General features: G+C 44.3%; 1 protein-coding gene across 1 annotated transcript in view; it reads right to left on the bottom strand.

Annotated features, from left to right (window-relative positions):
- Positions 1-21,734, bottom strand: part of ARHGAP44 (Rho GTPase activating protein 44) — a 156,807-nt gene that overhangs the window by 64,684 nt on the left and 70,389 nt on the right. The window contains 2 exon segments of the mRNA XM_021067892.1: positions 3,045-3,149; positions 3,518-3,557. Of these exon segments, the coding sequence (XP_020923551.1) occupies positions 3,045-3,149; positions 3,518-3,557 (145 nt within the window).

Below are 21,734 nucleotides of genomic sequence, written 5' to 3'. Positions count from 1 at the left end.
AATTCTGAATCAAAGGTGATGCATAAACCTTGGGACCAACTACTTCAGATATCTTGGTTTTTTTTTTATTTTGGTTTGTTTTTGGCCACACCAGCATGTGCAAATTCCCAAGCCAAGGTTCGAACCCACACCTCAGTAGACAACACTAGATCCTTAACCTGCTGAGACACTCAGGAAGTCCCAGACATCTTATTATTATTATTACTATTATTTTTTAATGACCACACATGCAGCATATGGAAGTTCCCAGGCTAGGGATCAAATCAAAGCTGCAAATGCCAGCCTACGCCACAGCCACAGCCACACTGGATCTGAGCTGCATATGCAACCTACACCAAGGCTTTTGCAATGCGAGATGCTTAAACCACTGAGTGAGGTCAGGGATTGAACTCGCATCCTCAGACAGTGTCAGGTTCTTAATCCGCTGAGCCACAATGGGAACTCCAAAGAGCATAAATATTTTTCTTTCTTTTTTTTCTGGCCACAGCATGCATGTAGCAGCCTGACATGGAACCTCAGCTCCCAGACCAGGGATCGAAGTTGGCCATAGCAGAGATAGTGCTGAATCATAACCCCTAGACCACCAGGGAACTTCCCGGACATCTTAAGTGCAATAGTAAGTGCCTTTTTGCCGAAGCTGTGATTACTCAATCTATCAACTCCATCTTTTATTTTCTGTATTCTGAGGCCATGGTAACTAACCCTTGCAGGAGTGCCCTTCCCAGGATGAGCCAGTTCCTGGGGAGAGTAAGCAACTCACTCCTGAGGGTGCCTTTCAAATGCAAACCGACCAATCCAGAGCCCAGAGGCCAACCACCTCCTACTCAGGGTTCTCATGCTCACGCTCGGGTCAGCACCCACCTGCCCTAGTCACTCAGGGCGCGCACATACCAAACAACTGGGGACAGCTCCTAGGAAAGGATTCAAACCCGCCCATCTTGAGCCTGCTCACGCTGCCTCCTTCCTTCCTTCCCATGAAACCCCAGGAAAGCCCCTTGCCTGCATTTTCCTGTGCCTCCCGCCTGACCCTGGTGCTTCGCCCTGTGGCCCTGCGTGGCCTAGGTGTTCCCCTCCCTGGTGACCTGGGACAAACTGCCTTTCAACGGCCATCATCCCCTGACCTGGTGGCCTTGCCATTGCTCAAATTTCCTGTGGATTCAGGGTATTTTAGAACACGCAGGGAGCCATCGCCTTCTACGTAACCTGTAAGACCCTCAACCCAATTCAAACTGAGTCTAGGTCATTCTACCTCCTCCCAGAGAAACAATACTGGTAGTAACTGACCTCTCAACACTCCAGACCAGTTTCAAGGTTCTGATGCTAATACTCAGCTGCTCCTTTTTTTTTTTTTTTTTTTTTTTTTGCTTTTTAGGGCCACACTCACAGCACATGGAGGTTCCCAGGTTCGGGGTCAAATCAGAGCTACAGTCTCTGGACTATGCCACAGCCTCAGCCACGTCAGATCCAAGCCGTGTCTGCGACCTACACCACATCTCACAGTAACACTGGATCCTTAACCCACAGAGCAAGGCCAGGGATTGAACCCGCATCCTCATGGATGCTAGTCAGGTTTGTTTCTGTTGAGCCACGATGGGAACTCCCATCAGCTGCTACTCGATACCAAAATTTACTGTCCTGTTTTCGGGTTATTTTAAAAAACAGCACTTTTGGGAACAAAAGAAGGGACGTAGACACAGGCAGGCCAGGCCCCCCCCCACCCCCCCAAACCCCCCAACTGGAACAGCTTCCACAGCCCCACACGTTTGTTTGCTAAAAGGGTTTCACATCGAAAGCGATGCTGCAAAGCCTTCCTTTCGGCTGTCAGGTTCCCCTGCTCAAATTCCCGACACACACCCAATTATTTCCACAAACCCTTTCCAAAGCTGTAAACATTTTCTTTCTACCACACATAAGCGACTCCTGCTGGGACTATTAAGAAAGAAGCGAGCAGGGCTGGGAAGAGAAAGTGGAGTGAGCGCCAGAGGAAGCAGTGTGGTCCCGGTCGTGCAGCGTGAGCTGGGAGCACAGGGCAGGCCCACGCCGAGACGGTCAAGAGACCTTTTTTGGGGAGCGGGGGCGGTGCTTGGGGCGACCACCACGAATTAACCAGAACACCAGGTCAGAGAAAAAGCAGACACCAAACACGTCCATCGGAAACCCGAGGAGGAAAGAAACCTCCTGGATTGCACCTCCCCTGTAGCAAGACCGAATGGCCATCTAGGAATCTCTTTTCATCTCTGGTGGAGGTGATGGGGGCGGGAGAGTCAAGAGGGAAGTGAGCCTCCACGATCGTTGACCCCAGGGACCTTCAACGCAGTCACGCGATGCAGCGCCTGCGATGAGTAACGTACGGTCCAGACAGGGCCCTGGAGCACCTGTATGTGGCCGACGTTCCTTATTGCTTCGTTACAGCGAAAATTTTCCTAAGAGCCTCATAGGTCACTTGTAACCTCCAAAGTGCACTATACTGTCTTTTTAGGGCTGCGCCTGTGGTATATGGAGGTTCCCAGGCTAGGGGTCGAACTGGAGCTCAAGCTGCCAGCCTACATCACAGCCACAGCAACGCCAGATCCGAGCTGCGTCTGGGATCTACATCACAGCTCATGGCAACACTAGATCCTTAACCCGCCAAGGGAGGGTAGGGATCAAACCTGCGTCCTCATGGATACTAGTCAAATTTGTTTCCACTGAGCCACGGCGGGAACTCCCCCAAGTTCGAATTTCTTTCGTGCGATCTTAAGATGCTCTTGAGGCAAAGGAATCTGTCACTGGACTGCAGCGGAGGGACGAGATGGTGACAACTGCTAACAGTGGGAGTCTCGGCTCGCCCTGCTCTCCTTGAGGGTTGCCCCAGGCTGGGGAGGACAGGATGGGGACCCCATCTTGCTTGGTGGTGGGGATGGTGCCTCAGGCAGGGTCCAAGGGCGCAGGGAGGTGGGAGGGGCTGCCACACTGCAAGATAATTCTCAGACATCGGCCAGACCAGCAGGCCAACTTCACCCCGCCCAGGGCTGGCGGGGGCGGGGCGGGGGGGGGGCACTTACGGAGCGCTTGTCGGCCTCGGCCCCTTGCTGGCCCTGCAGACATGCCGTGAGCTTCTTGTGCGTGCTGTGGGACACCTGCTTCACCAGCTCCAGCCGCTTCTCCACCTGCGGATGGACAGAGCAGTGGGTGGGGCGAGGTCAACGGTGGGGTCATGGGTCATGGGGCAGGACGGGCCCAGTTTCTGCGGAGACGACACCCAAGGCGGGGGAAGCGGGGTGGGGGCGGGGAACCAATCCCAGCCTCAGGGACTCGCCGCTCATCACGCAAGGTGATGACGTTGAAGGTCTCCCGAGCCGTCTCCCCCAAACCGGGGCTCCCAATGCAAGGTACTGTGGTCAAGAAGAAAAGCTGTGTCTTGAAAGAGATGGGATGAGGAGCCAGGGAGCGGGGGAACCGCGGTGGGAATGGCTTAGCCGCAGAAGGGACGATGTCCCCAGCATCCCGCTGAGCCACGCGCCAGCGGCCACCTTACCTGAAGAAGATCTTCGCTCAGAACTTCGGTCTTTTCGGCCCTAAAAAGAAAATTGAGAGGCAAATCAGTTCTTTGAAAAAGCACCAGGAATATGGTCTCATACTCTGTATACTCCCTCCACGTATACAGAGACGAGAAAAACAGAGCCACGAAGAGCAGCTGTTTCCAACAAGAGAAAACGAAGACAGTGCTGGAATTTACTGGGACCTCAAGGAACCAGTATTCCAGCAAGAACACGATGAACAAGATGCTGCCCAGCGTCTCCTGCTCCAGGCTGGAGCCTGGAGAAAGCACAGCAAACACACTTCTTCCGTCTCCACACATTTTTTTTCAGGTAGTAGAATGAAGTAGGCCCGGTGGAGAGTCCAGACTCGCACCACCACCAAGTGATGACAAGGCCACCTTCTTCCGTGGTATCAGCGGAGGCCAAGTGGAGACTCAACCTCCCAGGTCTCCCTCAAACAAACAAGAGAAGGTAGCAGAAATCTGAGCAGAGACCAACCAACAGCAAGCACGGAGACAGCACCGAGTCCCCGTGACACATGCAAATGCCACGTCTGAGATGAGGTAACCAGCATGAGCTCCCACTCCCAGAAAGTGGGGGGCTTGAACCTGAGGTTAACATGTTCAGGGAAACAATTTGGATGCTGGCTGAAGTGTCCCAACCTGGGAGGGACCCCTGCCTCACATCAGAGGCAAACACACAGCCTCCTGGAGAAAAGCATCTCCAATTCAGTGCATCTGGGTTCTTAGAGATAAAGTTCTGCTGATGATACTCTTTCTCACCTCTCTCTGCTAGCGCATGCACACACACACACGCATGCGTGTGCTCACATGAAGACAAATCATCAAGGCTAAGAGTACAGAGAAAGAAGGGACAACATATATAGAACCTGAAGGATTTCCTCAATGGCTCAAATTATCAAAGACTGTAACACACATATGAAATATTTAAGGAAGTGATATATTACAAAATACATGAGAGGACTTCTGTTCCAGGCAAGATGGAGTGAACACATCTTACCTATTCTTCTCACTACGTACAGACAAAATCCTAGGACATGATGTATAAAACAAACAAAACTCTGCAAGGTGGAGAGAAGGCAGACTAGCCAGGTACCTCCAGATTCAAGAAGAGACACGTGGGGCATTTTTACTCCATATATTTCAGACTTGCAGTTTAAGAAGCCAGAGACCCAAAATACCAATGTGTTCAAAACGAGCAAAGCCTGACAAAAGCCAGATCTCTGCAGTCAACGGACTGAGGAAGGGGAAGCCTGGCAAGATAGACAATTTGTGGATAGGAACTGCTCACTCCAGCCAAACACCACGGAAAAACCGAGGCTCCAGCCCACCTGCACCAGCAAAGCCTGGGCAGGGAGCCTAGATGTCCACTCTTCCCAGCCCCTATGAGGCACCCAGCCCCTGCCCTACCCCTGGTCAGTGAAGGAGCTTCAGAGGAGGAGGAGTATGGAGCTGGGACACTGATCACTGCCGGGCAGTGACCATGGAAAGCACTTGGGTAGCCAGGACATCCACCCTTACCTGGTGGTGATAAGCATCCTTCTGATTCCCAATGGAGAAAGTAGCACAGGAGGCCCAGTGGAAAGTCAGGACTTGTGCCACCACCAAGTGGTAACAAGGCCACCTTCTTCCATGGTCTCAATGGAGACCAAGTGGGGAGCAGTAAGAGGGCACCCCTACTCCCCTAGCCAGGGAGGTATCATGTAAAGCCTAATGGGGAGCCAGCACTCCCACTCCCAGAAGTAGAGAAACACCCTCTTTTGTTAGGGGAAGGGCCGTGAAGGAAAGTGGGAACCCTGGTCTTCTATTCCCGCTCAGCAGTAAAAAGGCACAATTCTACCTTTCCCAACTGGCTTTAGAGAAAGCCAGCAAAAGTAGCAGCTTAACTAAGACCTGGAGTCTCACAATATAATACTCACAACATCTAGGTTTCAATAAAAAATTACTCAGCATACCACAAACCAGAAAAATCTCGAGGTGGAGTTCCTATAGTGGCTTGGCAGTCATGAACCCAACTAGTATCCATGAGGATGTGGGTTCGATCCCTGGCCTCATTCAGTGGGTTAAGGATCTGGCATTGCCATGAGTTGTGGTATGGGTCGTAGATGTGGTCCCAATCTGGCATTTCTGTGGCTGTGGCATAGGTCAGCAGCTACAGCTCCAGTTAGACCCCTAGCCTGGGAACTTCCATATGTGGTGGGTGTGGCTCTAAAAAGACAAAAAAAAAAAAAAAAAAATCTCAAGGTGAATGCAACAAGACAGTCAACAGATGCCAATACCAGGATGTTTGAATTATCTGACAAAAATTTTAAAGCATTCATCAAGAAAATGCTTCAGAGAACAATTATGAAAAAAAAATGAAAAACAAAACAAAACAAAAACAGAAAGTCTCATAAAAGAAACAGAAGATACAAAGAACCAAAGAAAAAATCTTAGAGCTGAAAAATGGAATAATTTAAACAAATCATCTCAGTGGATGGGTTCAAGGGCAAAACGGAGTGGGCAGAGGAAAGAACTGGACAAAAGCACAATAGAAAATTGCCAATCTGAACAACAGAGCAAAAGCAGTCCAAACAGATAAACAAAAACAAAGTCTCAGAGACTGTGGGACCACAACCAAAGATTACTTGTATTTATGTCGCCAGAGTTGCCAAAGCAGGGAAAAAACACTCAAAGAAATAATGGCTGAAAACTTTCTAAATATGCAAAAGACATAAATCTACATACTGAAGAAGCTGAGAAAATCCCATACAGGATAAACACAAATAAATCCTCACGGTCAAACTCCTGAAAACTAAAGACAAGGAAAGTCTTCACAGCAGCAAGAGAGAAATGATATCTTAATAACACAGGGGAAACAATTATAATTAGAGTGGATTTCTTATGAGAAACAATGGAGGGCAGCAAGAGGCGACACAGTATTTTCCAAGTAGTGAAAGAGGTGTCCACCTGGAATCCTATATTCAGTGGAAATACCCTTTAGGGATGATGGAGAAAATCAAGATATTTTCAGATAAAGGAAAACCAACCCTATTTGTCTTCAGCAGGTCTACCTTAAAGAATTGGTAAAGAGAGCCTCTGGATAAGAAAAAAGTGAAAGAAAGAAACTTGAGCTATTAGGAAGGAAGGACATGTGAGCAAAACTGGTAAATTCAATAGGCTATCTTGTCCTCTTGAGTTTTCTAAATTATGCTTGATAATTGAAGCAAAATGTATAGCATGTGATGTATGGAGATGAAATATTTAACACAATTATCTTAAAACTAGGGGAGAGTAAAGGGAACTTAAGGGATTGAAGGTTGTAGATTTCACTCAAACCAATAAAATAACACCACCAGGAGACTGAGGTAAGCTATTTATATGTAATATAATTACATATAAAAAATATATAAAAAAGCCACATAAAGAGAGACACTCAAAAACACAATAGATAAATCAAATGTAAACTAACCCACAGAAAGGAAAGAAAAGGAATACAAAGCAAAAAACATTTAAAAAAACCAGAAGGAACAAAAAATTAAATGGCAGACTTAAGCCTTAACATATCCATAATTATATTAAATGTAAATGGCCTAATCACATCAATGAAAAGACAGATTCACAGAGGTGATTGAAAGAAATCTTGCAGTCTACAAGAAGCACACTTCAAATATGATAAAAGTAGGCTGAAGGTAAAAGGATAGGAAAAGACATCATGCAAGCATGAATTAAAAGAAAGCAAAAGTGGCTGTATTAACATCAGATAAACTCGATTCAGAATAAAGAAAATGACCAGATGCAGAGAAGAGTATAATATAATGATAAAAGGATCAATCCACCAAGACATAGCAATCTTAAATGTGGGCTAAACAACAAAGCTGTTTGATGGAACTGAAAGGAAAAAATATACAAATCCACATGGAGACTTTGATATCCCACCTCTCAAGAGCTGACCAACCAGCAAGAATAAACAAATAGGCAAGAATATATAAGAACAACAATTCAATTAACCAATAGAATTCAATTAACACCTATAGAACACTCCAACCAACATTAGCAGAATACATATTATTTTCCAGTACATATACCAAGAGAGACAACATAAAATAATTAACTTGAAAAAACTGAAACCATGTACAGTGTATTCTCTTAGCAGTAAAAGCAAGATAAGCCACTTGGACACTAAACAGAACAGTTCTAAATAATCCATGGAACAGAAAATCTGAAGGGAAAAAAGAATTAACTGAATAAAAATGAAAATGAAACATATCAAAGTGGTGGACACAGCCAAAGCAGCGCTGGAAGGAAATTTCATAGCAGTAAAATCATACATTAGGAAAGAGAGACATTTTCTTTTTCTTTTTTTTTTTCTTTTTTGTCTTTTTGCTATTTCTTTGGGCCGCTCCCGCGGCATATGGAGGTTCCCAGGCTAGGGGTTGAATCGGAGCTGTAGCCACCAGCCTACGCCAGAGCCACAGCAACGCGGGATCCGAGCCGCGTCTGCAACCTACACCACAGCTCACAGCAACACCGGATCGTTAACCCACTGAGCAAGGGCAGGGATTGAACCCGCAACCTCATGGTTCCTAGTCGGATTCGTTAACCACTGTGCCACGACGGGAACTCCAAGAGAGACATTTTCAAATGAGAGATCTTAGTTTCTAGAGCAACAATCTATAAAAAGAGGATCAAAAATAAGTACAAAGCAAGCAGAAGAAATTAAAATGGGCATAAACAAATACATGTAAAACAAAAACAACAGAGAAAAGTAAAGAAACAAAGAGTTGGCTCTTTGGGAAGACAAATTGACAGAAACCTCCCACACATTTGAAGATAAGGGAAAAGAGAAGACATCAATTATCAAGAATAAGAATGAAACAGGAAATAGCACTACAAAATCTTGTAGATATCAAAAAGAAGTCTTTGAACAACTTCTATACATGCAAATTTGACAATTTACCTGAAGTGGACTAATGTACCTAAAAAACAGTAACTACAATACCCTCAATATGAAACAAATAATTTGAGTAGCCTTGTAACTACTAAGAAACTGAGCTTGTTCTATTAAAAGTCTCAAACCCCCCCCCCCCAAAACTGAAACTCAGATCCAGAAGGCTTCACAAAAGAATTTTACTGAATGTTTCAAGAATTAGCACCAATTCTACGTGATATGTTCCAGGATACAGGAGAGAAGAAAAGACTTCTAATTCATTTTATGAAGTTAGTTATTCGTCTGATACCAAAACCAGCCAAGGAACAGTAGAGAAGAGAGATAATCACAGACCAATATTCCTTCTATACAGATGCAAAAATCCTTCACAAAATATTACCAAACACAACTCAACAAGATATAAAAAGATTTTTCAATATGACCAACTTAAATTTATTCCAGGGATATTATTCCAGGGATTTAAAAATCCATCCATCTAATTCACCGACAGCTCAAAGAAGAAAAGTCACATGAAGAAGCATCAAAATTCAAACTCCTTCTTGGTAAAAACTTTCTGAACACCTACAAGAGATAAAAGAGAACTTCCTCAAATTGATAAATGGCATCTCCAAAAATGTTCCCCCCAAACTCTGCAATGAACATTACACTTAATGGTGAAAGGCTAGACGTTTTGATGTTTCCCCACGAAGACTGGGATCAAGTCTTTGCAATCAGTGTTGAGAACAGACAGCTGTCAACGTGCACGTGACATGGTGCTGGAGGTTTGAATCAGGGCAAGAAAAAGAAATAAAAAACATAGATATGAAAGGAACAAATTTAAATGTTTCCATTTGCAGATGACAAGCTTATCTATGCAGAAAAGGCCAAGGAATCTGAAAAAAAAAAAATCCTAGAACTGATACATGAGTTCAGCAAGGATGGAGGCCACAACATAAACCCACAAAAATACATTTTTTTTTCTTTTCTTTGGCCACACCCATGGCATATGGAAGTTTCTGGGCCAAGGATCGAATCCAAGCCATAGCTCCACCAATGCCAGAGACTTAACCCACTATGCCAGGCTGGGAATCAAACCCTTGCCACCAAAGAGACAGCCAGATCCTTAAGTAATCAAAAGAATATGATAGTGAAAGGAGAGAAAAACACATCAATGGGACAGAAAAACGAAAAGGGACCTGGACAGATAAAAATAACCGATTTTAGACAAAGATGCAGAACAAGAGTCTTTTTAACAAACTGTGCTGGTACAATTGGATATTCACATAAAAATATAAACCTCGACCCATAATTCACATCATGGATAAAAATTCAGTCATCATGGTTTAGGTCTAAATATAAAACAGAAGAGTAGAAAACTTTTGAAGAAAACATGAGAAAATACCTTTGACCTTGGGTTAGGCATTGAGTTCTTAGAAGTTACATCAAAAGCATGGTCCAGAAAAGAAAAGGGATACATTGACATCCTCTAAATGAGAAGCTTCTGCTCCGTGAAAGGCAGTGTGAAAAGCTGAAAAGACAACCCACGGAAAGAAAATATTTGCAGAGCACATAAAAGAACTGTATCCGGAATACAGGCAGAACTCTCAAATTCACCGAGAAAACAAACCTATTAGGAAGTGGGTCTAACACGCTGAAGAGAAGCTTTATCAAGGAAGATGAACGGATGGCAAATAAGCACAAGAAAAATTGCTCAACATCATTATCCACTAGGAAAATGCAAATTAATACCCCAAGGAGGCAGTGCTATTGCTATGATGAAATCGCAACAACAACAAAAGAGCAACACCCTGATCACAGACCAAGTTCTGGAAAGGATGGAGAGCAGCAGGAATTTCCACACCCGGCGGTGTGGAGGCAGGGCAAAATGCAACATTTCTTTGCTGCTTCTTTTTTGTTTTTAGGGCCAGGGGTCGAATCAGAGCTGCAGCTGCTGGCCTACACCACAGCTACAGCAACACCGGATCCGAGCCGCATCTGCAAACTACACCACAGCTTGCAGCAATGCTGGATCCTTAACCCACTGAGCGAGGCCAGGGATCGAACCCGCATCCTCATGGAGACTATGACAGATCCTTAATGTGCTGAGCCGCAGTGGGCACCCCCAGCCGTTTCCTATAAAATTGAACATACACCTGCCGTGTGACCCAGCAATCCTACGCTACAGAAATAAAATTTACTTTAAAAAAAAAAACCTCATGAATGTTCAGAGAAGCTTTATGTGTAGAAACAAAATAAATAGAAACTACTGAACTATGCTTCATCAGGTAAGTGGCCTAAGAACAGAAAACTACCCAGCAATAAATTGGAAGGGTCTGTTGACATACACATGACCACTTGAATAGATATTTGAAGACATTATGTTCAGTTAAAAAAAAAAAGCCATGTGTCCTTATCTGGTACATCTGAAACTCAAACTTGGTACGCAAATGAAAAACCTTTTTGTTGTTGTTGCTGTTGTCTCTTTAGGGCCACACCAGTGGCATACAGAGATTCCCATGTTAGGGGCCGAATCAGAGCTGTAGCTGCCGGTCTACACCACAGTCACAGCAATGCCAGGTCCACGCCGAGTCTGTTCGTTACGGGAACTCCAAATGAAAAATCTTTTAAGGAACTTCCCGTTATGGCTTAGTCGTAATGAACCTGACTAGTATCCATGAGGTTGCAGGTTCGATCCCTAACCTTGCTCAGTGGGTTAAGGATCCAGCGCTGCTGTGAGCTATGGTGTAGGCTGCAGATGCAGCTCAGATCTTGCGTTGCTGTGGCTGTGGTGTAGGTTGGCAGCTGCAGCTCCAATTTGACACTGAACCTGGGAACTTCCATATGCCCCAGGTGCAGCCCTAAAAAGCCAAAAAAAAAAAAAAAAAAAAAGGAGAATAAAGAAATTGGAATATATTTACATAATGACATATCTTATAGTAATAAAAAGTAAATAAAATTTACCCCAAACAACATGGATAAGTCTTAGGAGTACAGTGTTTGAATTATGGAAAAAATTAACAGAAAGACTACTTAAATTCGGATATTTTCATAAGGCTCAAAACTAACCACCACTAAAGAACATATCATTAAGGGATGAATATGCATGCAATACAATGAAAAGAAAGCCTTTCAGATAGCAGTTATCTCTGGGAAAGGAAGGGGGGTTGGATTTGGGAGGATATACAGGTGGCTCCACCATAGCTGGAATGTTCTGGTTCTGAATTTGGGTAGTGGGGTCACAGCTTTCTTAACATGTTTCAGACATAAATACAAGGATAAGGCTAATCTATGTATCGAACAATAGACAATATAAAAAGTCAACAAAAACCAAGAATTAAGCATAAACTTGCATAAAGGATTCCTACAATCCCACAAGATTAAAATTAACTAAAAATATGTTCATTAGATTACCTACATGATGGCTTAAAAACATATACATATACACACATATATATGTCTGTATGTGTGTATATACACAGACATACACACACAGCCCCATACACAAGCATGCCACGTCCTATATACATACCACCATATCCATACATGTGATGAACATGTGTGCGCATGTGTGTGTATAAATAAAACTAACATTATAAACCATACCATTTTCTTTAACGTTTTTACCACTTTTTTTTCAGAGCTGCTGCAGCAATCACACCAGATCCTTAACCCATGGTGCCACAAGGGAACTCCAAGGTTTTTTTTTGTTTTTTTTTTTACCATTTTTTGCTTAAAAGCAAGAGCTGAGTTTTAGGGCATCCTGACAGCTGACTAGAGCACTGACTCACAATGCAACTACACAGAAATGAAAATAACCAATAAAAACAATGTAACCGCACAGCTGCTAAGAAGGCAACAAGCTCTCTCCTCTAAAAGCAAAGGATCTCGTGCTGGAGACAAATTCTGCTCAAGTTCTTTCTTAAAAGTCTGGAGTCCTCAACTTATTTGAAGATCAGAAAGATTTAAGAAATTTCCAGGCAGTTTTGCTGACTCAGGAAAAGACTCATGAACTGTGAGCTGGACGGAGCAGTGGAGGTCACTCAGCCCAACTGTCCACCCACCTGAGACCTCCCTCCATCGCTCTGGAAGCGCTTCGACAGACCATTAGCTACGGACCTAAGGAAGGAGGAGGGCTAAGGGGTGATGCTAATTTTAGGAACCTGGGTATTTTGGGCCTGGTCTCTTTGTAGATGAAAGAACATCGTTCATTACCAAGACAACGAATGCTACCATTTTCAGAGGATGAGTCACTCCAGAGGGTGACAGGCAATGTGTAGGTGACATCTGAGTGCAAGTCATATTTTTTTATTTTTTACACCAATAGATGAGAGCCAAACAGAGTCTTGGCAACAGGATGTAAAAGCTGTGCATTGTTCTACTTACAGGCTGCAGGGGAACCATCACCACCACCACCCACGAAAATTCCTGATTGTCACCGGTGGCATACATTGGCTTGTTCACAATTTCATTTCCCAGAATGTGTTCCATGAAAAAACAGACTCATTAGACACTCTGTTTTTTGTTCCTTGGGTTTTTTGGGGGCCACGCCCACACTATATGGAAATTCCTGGGCCAGGGATCGAACTCGCACCAGTAGTGACAATGCCAGATCCTTAACCACTAGGCCACCAGAGAACTCTCTCATTAGACACGATGAAGGAAAAGGTTCTGTGGACAAATAACTTAGGGAAAGGCTGAAGGCTATATTCTCCATTAATAGAGTCCCATTAAAGGATTAAAGGCTCTGAGAAGTCCTGCAGGAAATTTACCTAATTCATCATTTGCCAAATCTATAAAAATATGAAAATACATTTCATATGACACTAATTAACAACCATGCCCTGAGGGCTGAGGATAGTTTAGGAAACATGAGGATGAAGGCAATATTTGGAGATCTTCCCCGACATGCTACCTAGGAGTTCTGGCCTTGTCACAGAGACGCGCTTAGTTGAATTGAGAACCAAGCAAGGTGGACTCTCAGAAGTCAGGGGAGCAAACAGTGAGGCAACCTTTAAAGCAGAAATAGACTCATTATAAAGCATTTCAGATAATAAGCCACCAACTTGTAACACCCAAGAAGTTGCCAGATCCTCTCGATTTTTTAATTAAATTTTTTAATTTTTTTGTTTTTTAGGGCCACACCCATGGCATGTGGAAGTTCCTAGGCTAGGAGTAAAATTGGAGCCAGAGCAACACGGGATCCAAGCCAAGTCTGCAACCTATACCACAGCTCATGGCAATGCCAGGTCCCTGACCCAATGAGAGAGGCCAAGATCCTCTCAATTTTATATCACTAATATTTTCTCTCTTGTTTTGGCTGCAGCCACAGCATGTGAAAATTCCAGGGCCAGGGATCAAACCCACACCACTGCGGCAACCTGAGCCATGGCCATGACAATGCCAGATCCGTAACCCATTAGACCACCAGGGAAGTCCAATGTCGCTAATATTTTCAATGCCTGTTGCACTCTTTCTCTTTGCAGAGTCTCAGGCGGGGCCCCAAAGAACAGCCAGATGATCCTTCTCACCAATGTCCCCATCGCCACCTCCCATTCACCATCCACTCTGCCTTTAGATGTTCTTCCTAAAATGTCCCCTTCGGGAGTTCCCGTCGTGGCGCAGTGGTTAACGAATCCGACTAGGAACCATGAGGTTGCAGGTTCGATCCCTGGCCTTGCTCAGTGGGTTAAGGATCCGGCGTTGCTGTGAGCTGTGGTGTAGGTCGCAGACGCAGCTCGGATCCTGCCTTGCTGTGGTTCTGGTGTAGGCCAGCAGCAACAGCTCCGATTAGACCCCTAGCCTGGGAACCTCCATATGCCACGGGAGCGGCCCTAGGAAAGGCAAAAAGACAAAAAGACCAAAAAAAAAAAAAAAAAAAAAAAGTCCCCTTTGCCTAATGCTAATGAGGTGCGCTGCAAAGTACTCTCCAAGCACTATACCACTGTTTTCAAATGTGCCCAAGGTTTGTTTAAATCAGTAAGACATACAGATGTGGAATAGTCATGAAGAAACTCACAGATTCCTCAAATCAGGAGGCACAGTACACAATGCAGGGCCGCAAGGGGAAGCACCAGGGCTGGTCAGGAGGCAGAAGGAGCCAGGGGAAAGGATGGGTGACTGCTTTTAATTTCCATGAGAAGGATGGGCTTGGCAAGATAAGCAAACTGAGCAGGTTTCTAACGGGATAATGCGTAATTTTAATGGGCTCTGGGCTAGAAGAGCATCCCGAGTGACTCAGTACCTCGCCCTGGAGTAATTTAGGGGCAGAAGGACAGTGTCCAGACTACAGGAGCCTGATAAGAGGTGAGTGGAGGTATGGACTCCAGGTTGCGTGTCTGCATATCAAAGATATTCTCTCTAGCAATTAGCCAGGCTGGGAGGGGAGTCTCTCCCAAGTTACTGAAGCTTCAGAGGCCAGAGCATCAGGAATACAGAATATAGGGTTAATATAAGCACTCATTCCATGAAAAGAACAAAACCCAAACCCAAAAGGTCCCCCCACAAAACTGGAAGGTGTGATTAGCTCCATTTTTTTAAAACAAGAAAATGAAGTTACTCTAAATGAAGTTGTCACCTTCATACAATATACGCCAGAGTTAGTCCTAGAGTATCAGTGTCACTTTCAAACTTGTTAGAACTGTACATGCTCCAGCCCCAACCAGACCTACTGAGTCCAAAATTCTGGAAGTGAACTCCAGAAGTTTGGGTTTTAAGAAGCGCCCCAAATGAAACACTGGTGTCTGGAATAAAATCTCAAAGTCTCTGCTCCAGAAGGTCCTACTGAGTCAGCACACTGATCTCCTCCAGGCCCAAATGGCAGAGCAGCCACCAAAGGCAGCCCCTTAACACCAAGGAAAAGCTATTAAATGAAAAGAAGGTTAAAACGAGGAAGATCACCTCTTCGGAATTAAGGGACAAGAGCGAGGAGGGAGGAAAAAGGGGCTGAGTTACAATTCTTTTTTTTTTTTTTTTTGGTCTTTTTGTCTTTTGGAGGCCACACCCACAGCATATGGAGGTTCCCAGGCTAGGGGTGGAATCGGACCTGTAGCTACTGGCCTACACCACAGCCACAGCAACACAGGATCTGAGCTGAGTCTGCAACCTACACCATAGCTCACACCAATGCTGGATCCTTAACCCACTGAGTGAGGCCAGGGATCAAACCTGAGTCCTCGCGGATGTGAGTCAGATTTGTTTCCGCTACACCACGATGAGAACTCCCCTGAGTTATTCTAATGTGGGGACAGATTTGTATTTTCAAAACAAAGTATAGAGAATGCTTAAATTAAGAAACTCAAAACTTTATTAGCCAGTTTCTTCTGAGACCTTCAAGGAGAAAAAGACACCTATAAAAAATAGAAAGCTATGGAGAAAAAAACTAGAACATGGGAATGACTTCTGCAAGTAAAGTTCTTGGGCACAGAATGGGAAATTATTGCAAAAGGGAGAGGGAGGGGGGTGGGGAAGAGAGAGAAATTTTCCTAGAGCTGGAGAGACACCCAAGTCCTCAAACTGCTAGGACCTGGGCTGCAAGGCACACAGTGAAAATAAAGAAGAGATCCCAAAAAGCCGTCAGAGAAAAGGAAACTGTTAAGCTGCAACGATCAGAGCAGCAGCAGAATTTACCAGCAAAAACTGAAGTTAGGTTATAACAGAGCAATTCCAAAATTCTGCTTGAAAATTCATTTCACTTCAAAAAAAAAAAAAAAAGAAACTTATTATGGTAACTTATCAGTAAAGAACAGAGACAAAATAAAATCATTTTTAGAAGTGGAAAAGGAGGTGACCTCTCTGAGAAAACCCTTGAGGATACACTCCAGAAAAACAAGAATAAAACTCAGGAAGCAATGGCAGAAATAAACCAAGACGAGCAAGAGGAAACCCAAGGAGGTCAGACCCACAGGAGGCTTGGAGAGCAGTAAATCCAGGTCAGAATTCAGCGGCCTCTTAGAGAGTCAACAAAGTAACAGATGAAAAGAGTAAGGAGGAAGGTATGAAGGCATGTGATCTCTCAGTAGGAAAAAAACCCCAAGATAATCCCAAAGAAATTCCAGGAAAAGTGCCCGAGAAAAGTAAGATTCAAATATGAATCAAAGGAAGGTGATGCATGATTGAATAACCTGTAGAATGTAAGGAAAGACTTTTTTGTGCCTCCTGGCGCCAGGCAAAGACTCCTTTATCTGAGTAGGTATCTTTATGTTGCAACCACAGAGAATGAAATATTGTTGACATATTACTTGGCTCTGCAATGTACATTTAAATAGCTATAAAAAAAGTAGTACTTCATTGATGGCTGAACTTTTAGAATCAACCCACGAACAAAGCATAGAAGACATAATTATGATGATTACAGGAGAGTCAGGATATGAAGAAGAAAAAGAGGAGGGAATGGAGGGAAAGAAAGAGGGACAAGAAAACAGTTGAGAGAGATGAATAATGCTCACTAAAGCCATCCGAGCAACACTGTGCCATCTGTGGAGAGCTTTAGGCACCAAAAGGAAAAATGCCATGGACGCAACTAGAGATTCTTATCCTAAGTGAAGTCAGTCAGAACGAGAAGGGCAAATACCATATGCTATCACTTAGATGTGGAATCTAAAATATGACACATATGAACTTATCTACAAAACAGAAACAGACCCAGAGACACAGAGAAGAGACTAGGGGTTGCCGAGGGGGGGTGGGAGGGAGGGAATGGGATCGACTAGGAGTTTGGGGTTCGTAGATGCAAACTATTCCGTGTAGAATGGATAAGCAGTGAGGTCCTACTGTGCAGCCCAGGGAACTCGATCCAGACTCTTGGGATAGACCGTGATGGAAGAGAATATGAGAAAAAGAATGCATAAATATGTATGCCTGGGTCACTTTGCTGCAGAAATTGGAACACTGCAAATCAACTATGCTTCAATAAAAAAATTTTTTTAAAAGAAGTAAAATGCTATTCATTACAACAATTTAAAAAAAATGGATATGGAGGAGAAGTCAGGTGGTATAACAGACTCAAAACCTTATCTCCCCAGGAGGAAGTAAATTGTGTGTTTGCGCATGTAGGAGAGAGAACTACCAGCATAATCATGTTATTTCGACATGTGGAGGCAGATCACAGAGGCATTAAATACCAAAGCAATTAAAAGCATTTGTCTCCAGAGAGCAGGCCTGGGAGTTGGATCGGGGTAAGAGAGCAGATATCTTTTCACGGTCAAGTCCTTCTCGAAACTTGATTCTTTTAAACCACATCCACCTAATACTTTGATTTTTAAGTGACAAGGGTGCTGGAGACATGAAAAACAGGTGTGCCCACCCACAGCTGCTGGAAGCGTGAAATGGTACAATCTTCCTTTGGAGGCAATTTGGCAAAATATTTTAAGCCTGAAAATACAGAAAACCTTTTTCAAAGTAACGTCAATGGAAGAGCTCATTCTGAAGAAGTAATTGAGGAGGTCGACAGAGATTTAACTCCAAGAAAGGTCATCGGAGCTACTGCCCCTTGGAGGTCTATGTTCGTATTTAACCTTCTGTCTTCACCTCCAGGATGTCTATACACTGGAAAAACCCAACGATTTCCCTCAAATCCAAAAGGATGGACTTTTAGGTAAGCATTCAAAAGGATGCCATATGTTTGACGTGCTTAAATGGATGGACTTTCATATAAGTATTCAAAAGGACACCATAGGAGTTCCCGTCATGGCACAGTGGTTAACGAACCCGACTAGGAACCATGAGGTTGCAGGTTCGATCCCTGGCCTTGCTCAGTGGGTTAAAGATCCTGTGTTGCCATGAGCTGTGGTGTAGGTCGCAGACACGGCTTGGATCTGGCATTGCTGTGGCTCTGGTGTAGGCCGGCGGCTACAGCTCTAGTTAGACCTCTAGCCTGGGAACCTTCATGTGCTGCAGGTGCGGCCCTAAAAAAGACAAAAAACAAAGAAACAATAATAAGTAAATAAATAAAGGATGCCATACATTTGACATGTAAAGGTATTTAAGGTATGTGAAGCGAGAAGAGGCAAGCTATAAAGCAGTATGCACAGCAAAAAAAAAAAAAAAAAAAAAAAAGTTACACATGGGAGTTCCCTGATGGTTCAGTGGGTTAAGGATCCAGCATTGCTACTGCTATGGCTCTGATCACTGCTGTGGAGCAGATTTAATCCATGGCCCAGGGGCCTCCATATGCCACGGGCGTGGCCAATTAAAAAGTTACATATATGGATACTCAGAGGCAAAAAAAAAAAAAAAAAAAGTTAAAATATATGTTAAAGTGTTACCAGTCAGCCTCTGTCCATCCTTTGTTGTGTCAAATGTTCTAATTCTTCTTCATTTCCAAATCCTGTAAAATGTCTTGCAAAGGTGGTTGCCAGGGGCTGCAGGGAGTTCCTATGCCATGGCTACAGAGTTTCAGTTTTGCAAGAGGAGGAATTCCGGGGATGACTGGTGGGGGCAGTGGCATGGTAATTAATATCACTAAAGTGCATGCTTACGAAATGGTAAGACGGTAAATTTCTGTTGTATTTTACTACACTTAAAAAAATAAAAAGAAACAAAATTCAACCATTTTTCCGGCAGTGACATAGGTTGTATGATATTCTAATGATGGATATGTGTTATACACACATTTGCCCAAATCTACAGAATGCACAACATCAAGAGTGAGCCCAAGCTCAACCATGACCATTGGGTGAGGAGGATGTGCTTGTTGATGGAGGCACATCCTTGGTGACAGATGTACCGTCCTGGTCAGGGATGCTGATCACGGCAGAGGCTATGCATGTGTGGGGCAGGGGGGTTATGGGAATTTTTTTCCCCTTTTTTTAAAAGTAGCGTTGACTGACAAGGTTGGGCCAATCTCTGCTGTAGGGCAAAGCGATCCAGTCATACATGGGAAATGTCTGTACCTTCCTCTCGATTTGGTTGTAAACCTTACACTTCTCAAGAAACAAACACAAACCAAAAACCTGCTTTAAAGACAAAATTACAAAATAATGTACAGCGGAGTATTTTATATGTCACATGATAAACTTATGAACACAGCAAGCTATAAATAACCTTTTAGTATTGCTAAGGTTAATCTAATGAGTACATTTACAAGAGATGTTTTAAAGGTACTGCACTATTTTAGATTCTCTCCAAATGTTACTTTTTCCTGAATCCCCAAACAGGAATTTCCCTGCTGGTTCCAAAACATCCAGGCATTTTTTTTTTGTCTCTAACCCAAATCCGACCAATTCCTCATGGCTTCCTTTGAGTCTCTCCAACGATGCCAATCTTTGCCAAGGGCGTTTTCAAGCCCCAAAGTTAATTACTATTTCCTCCTCGAAAATTAGATGTTTCAATCTCAAATGTCTTGATACTTATTATAGTAAATCTTTAAATATGTATTTCTTGGGTCTTCCAAATAATTTTAGCCTGGTGTGGGGTAAGAATATGTACTTTTAAAATAACGCTATGTATGCAAAAGAAGATACCTAATATATATTAATATGATACAGTTGTTATAATTAAATAATATTAATTATATAATATATTCTTATGCATTTTACGTATTTAGTTGAAATGCCTCAAAAAAAAACAAAAAAAAAAAACAAACCTTCTCACGAGTTACCATACCTGGACCAGGGTTGTGAAGAATGGGTTTCCCATGGTTTTGGAAGTGGTTTTAGGATGCAATACGTGGTCCTTGTGACCTCCGGAGGTGTCATGGGCTAAACTGTGTCTTCCCCACCCCCGCCCCCATTCGTATGTTAAGTCCTAACCTCCCTTACCGCAGAAGGTGACTGGACTTACAGACAGAGGTAAGAGAGTTAAAATGAGGTCGTTAGGATGGGTCCTTATCCAGTATGGCTGGTGTCTCATGAGACCAGGACCTCAGGACCCAGACCCATGAGGGAAACCACACGAGGACACGGGAAGAAGGCGGCCGTCTGCAGGTCAAGGAGAGAGGCCTCTTAAGGAACCAGCTCTGTGAACACCTCAATCTTAGACGTCTGGCCTCTGCAATCATGAGAAAATTAATTTCCATGGTTAAAAGCTCCCTGGTGGTGGCACTTTGGTACTATGGCTCTGGTGGACCCTGGCGGGAGCACACTCGGAATCAACCACCAGTTGGTCACTGAATTCTAAGTGCTGTGGCCCTTTGTGGTCTTAAGGGTGGATTACAACCTGCTCTCAGGGCCGGAGGACAGAGGGGAAAGCACTGCACGGTTGTCACACTCGCCCTCTGCTCGCGGTCTGGTCCCTGCGTTTGCCAGAGACCAGGGTCTGGTGACCCACAGAACAGGGCCTGATGAGTTTCCTGGATAGAAGCGATTACATGACTCGGGATGAACAGATTCCAAGCTGTCCTTGGGAGCTGTTCCCATGATGTCTTTCAACTACAGAAGGCACCTGCGGGTGGAGCTTCAGTGTGATTCTCTCTGAAGTTGAGCACGGACTCAATGACAGGCCAAGGTCTTTTTCTGCTCTATGGCTTGGGCACAGTCTTAAAAATAAACCTGTCACCCAGCCCAAGGGAAAGTGGTTTGTTAAGTATAGGTCTCCGAGGTGCAAGTCTGTGACATCGAAAACGAAAGAAGACCCTGCAGCATAGCTCTGGTGTGACTTGCAGATCTTACAGGGGGACGCCAGCCCCAGGGTCCAGCAGGCAGGACTCTGGACACGGTTCACTATGACAAAAGGACCAGGGCCATGGACATGGGCTTGCTCTTCACTGGCTCCCTGCCCGTGGCAGTTCTGGCAGGACACGGCTCAGGGAGATTAAGACAAGGTTATTCTGCTAACAAGGGTGCTATTCCCTGAGTACAAAAGAGAAGCATCCCATGCAGACAAGACGCTCATGTTAGTGCTGGTGGACGATCTTCTGGTGTCCTTCCCACCCCCAGACAACGGCTGTCCTAGAACTGTTCCCGGTCCGACGCCCCAGTGGGCTGCCGACAGGTGCACATCCTGGACCATTTCCTCCCCATCCTTTCCACCCGGGACCCAATTCACCTCCAAACCACACTGGGAAGGCTCCCACATGGAGGTGCGGCCATAAATGAAGCTAGGCCGACGGTGGTCTAGGCTGATGCTGTGGGGTCCAGAGAGCAAGAGTTCTGACGATGCTCTCCAGATGAGGGTTTGGGGCAGAGGGAGCTTCTCCAAGCCAAGTAATCCAAACCTCACTTTGTCTGGGGTCCAAAACAACAAGGTAGACAACAAAATGTAGACGAGCAAGACACATGCTAAAACTTCACGTTCTCTCGATTGTAAGGTGAGAACCCGGAGAGAAGAACTCCCTTTCAACTCATAAAG

The sequence above is a fragment of the Sus scrofa genome, chromosome 12, assembly GCF_000003025.6.
Source record: "Sus scrofa isolate TJ Tabasco breed Duroc chromosome 12, Sscrofa11.1, whole genome shotgun sequence".
NCBI classification, from domain to species: Eukaryota; Metazoa; Chordata; class Mammalia; order Artiodactyla; family Suidae; genus Sus; species Sus scrofa.
The sequence above is the reverse complement of the archived record's forward strand: the minus strand, read 5'-3'. Positions and strand labels throughout refer to the sequence as shown.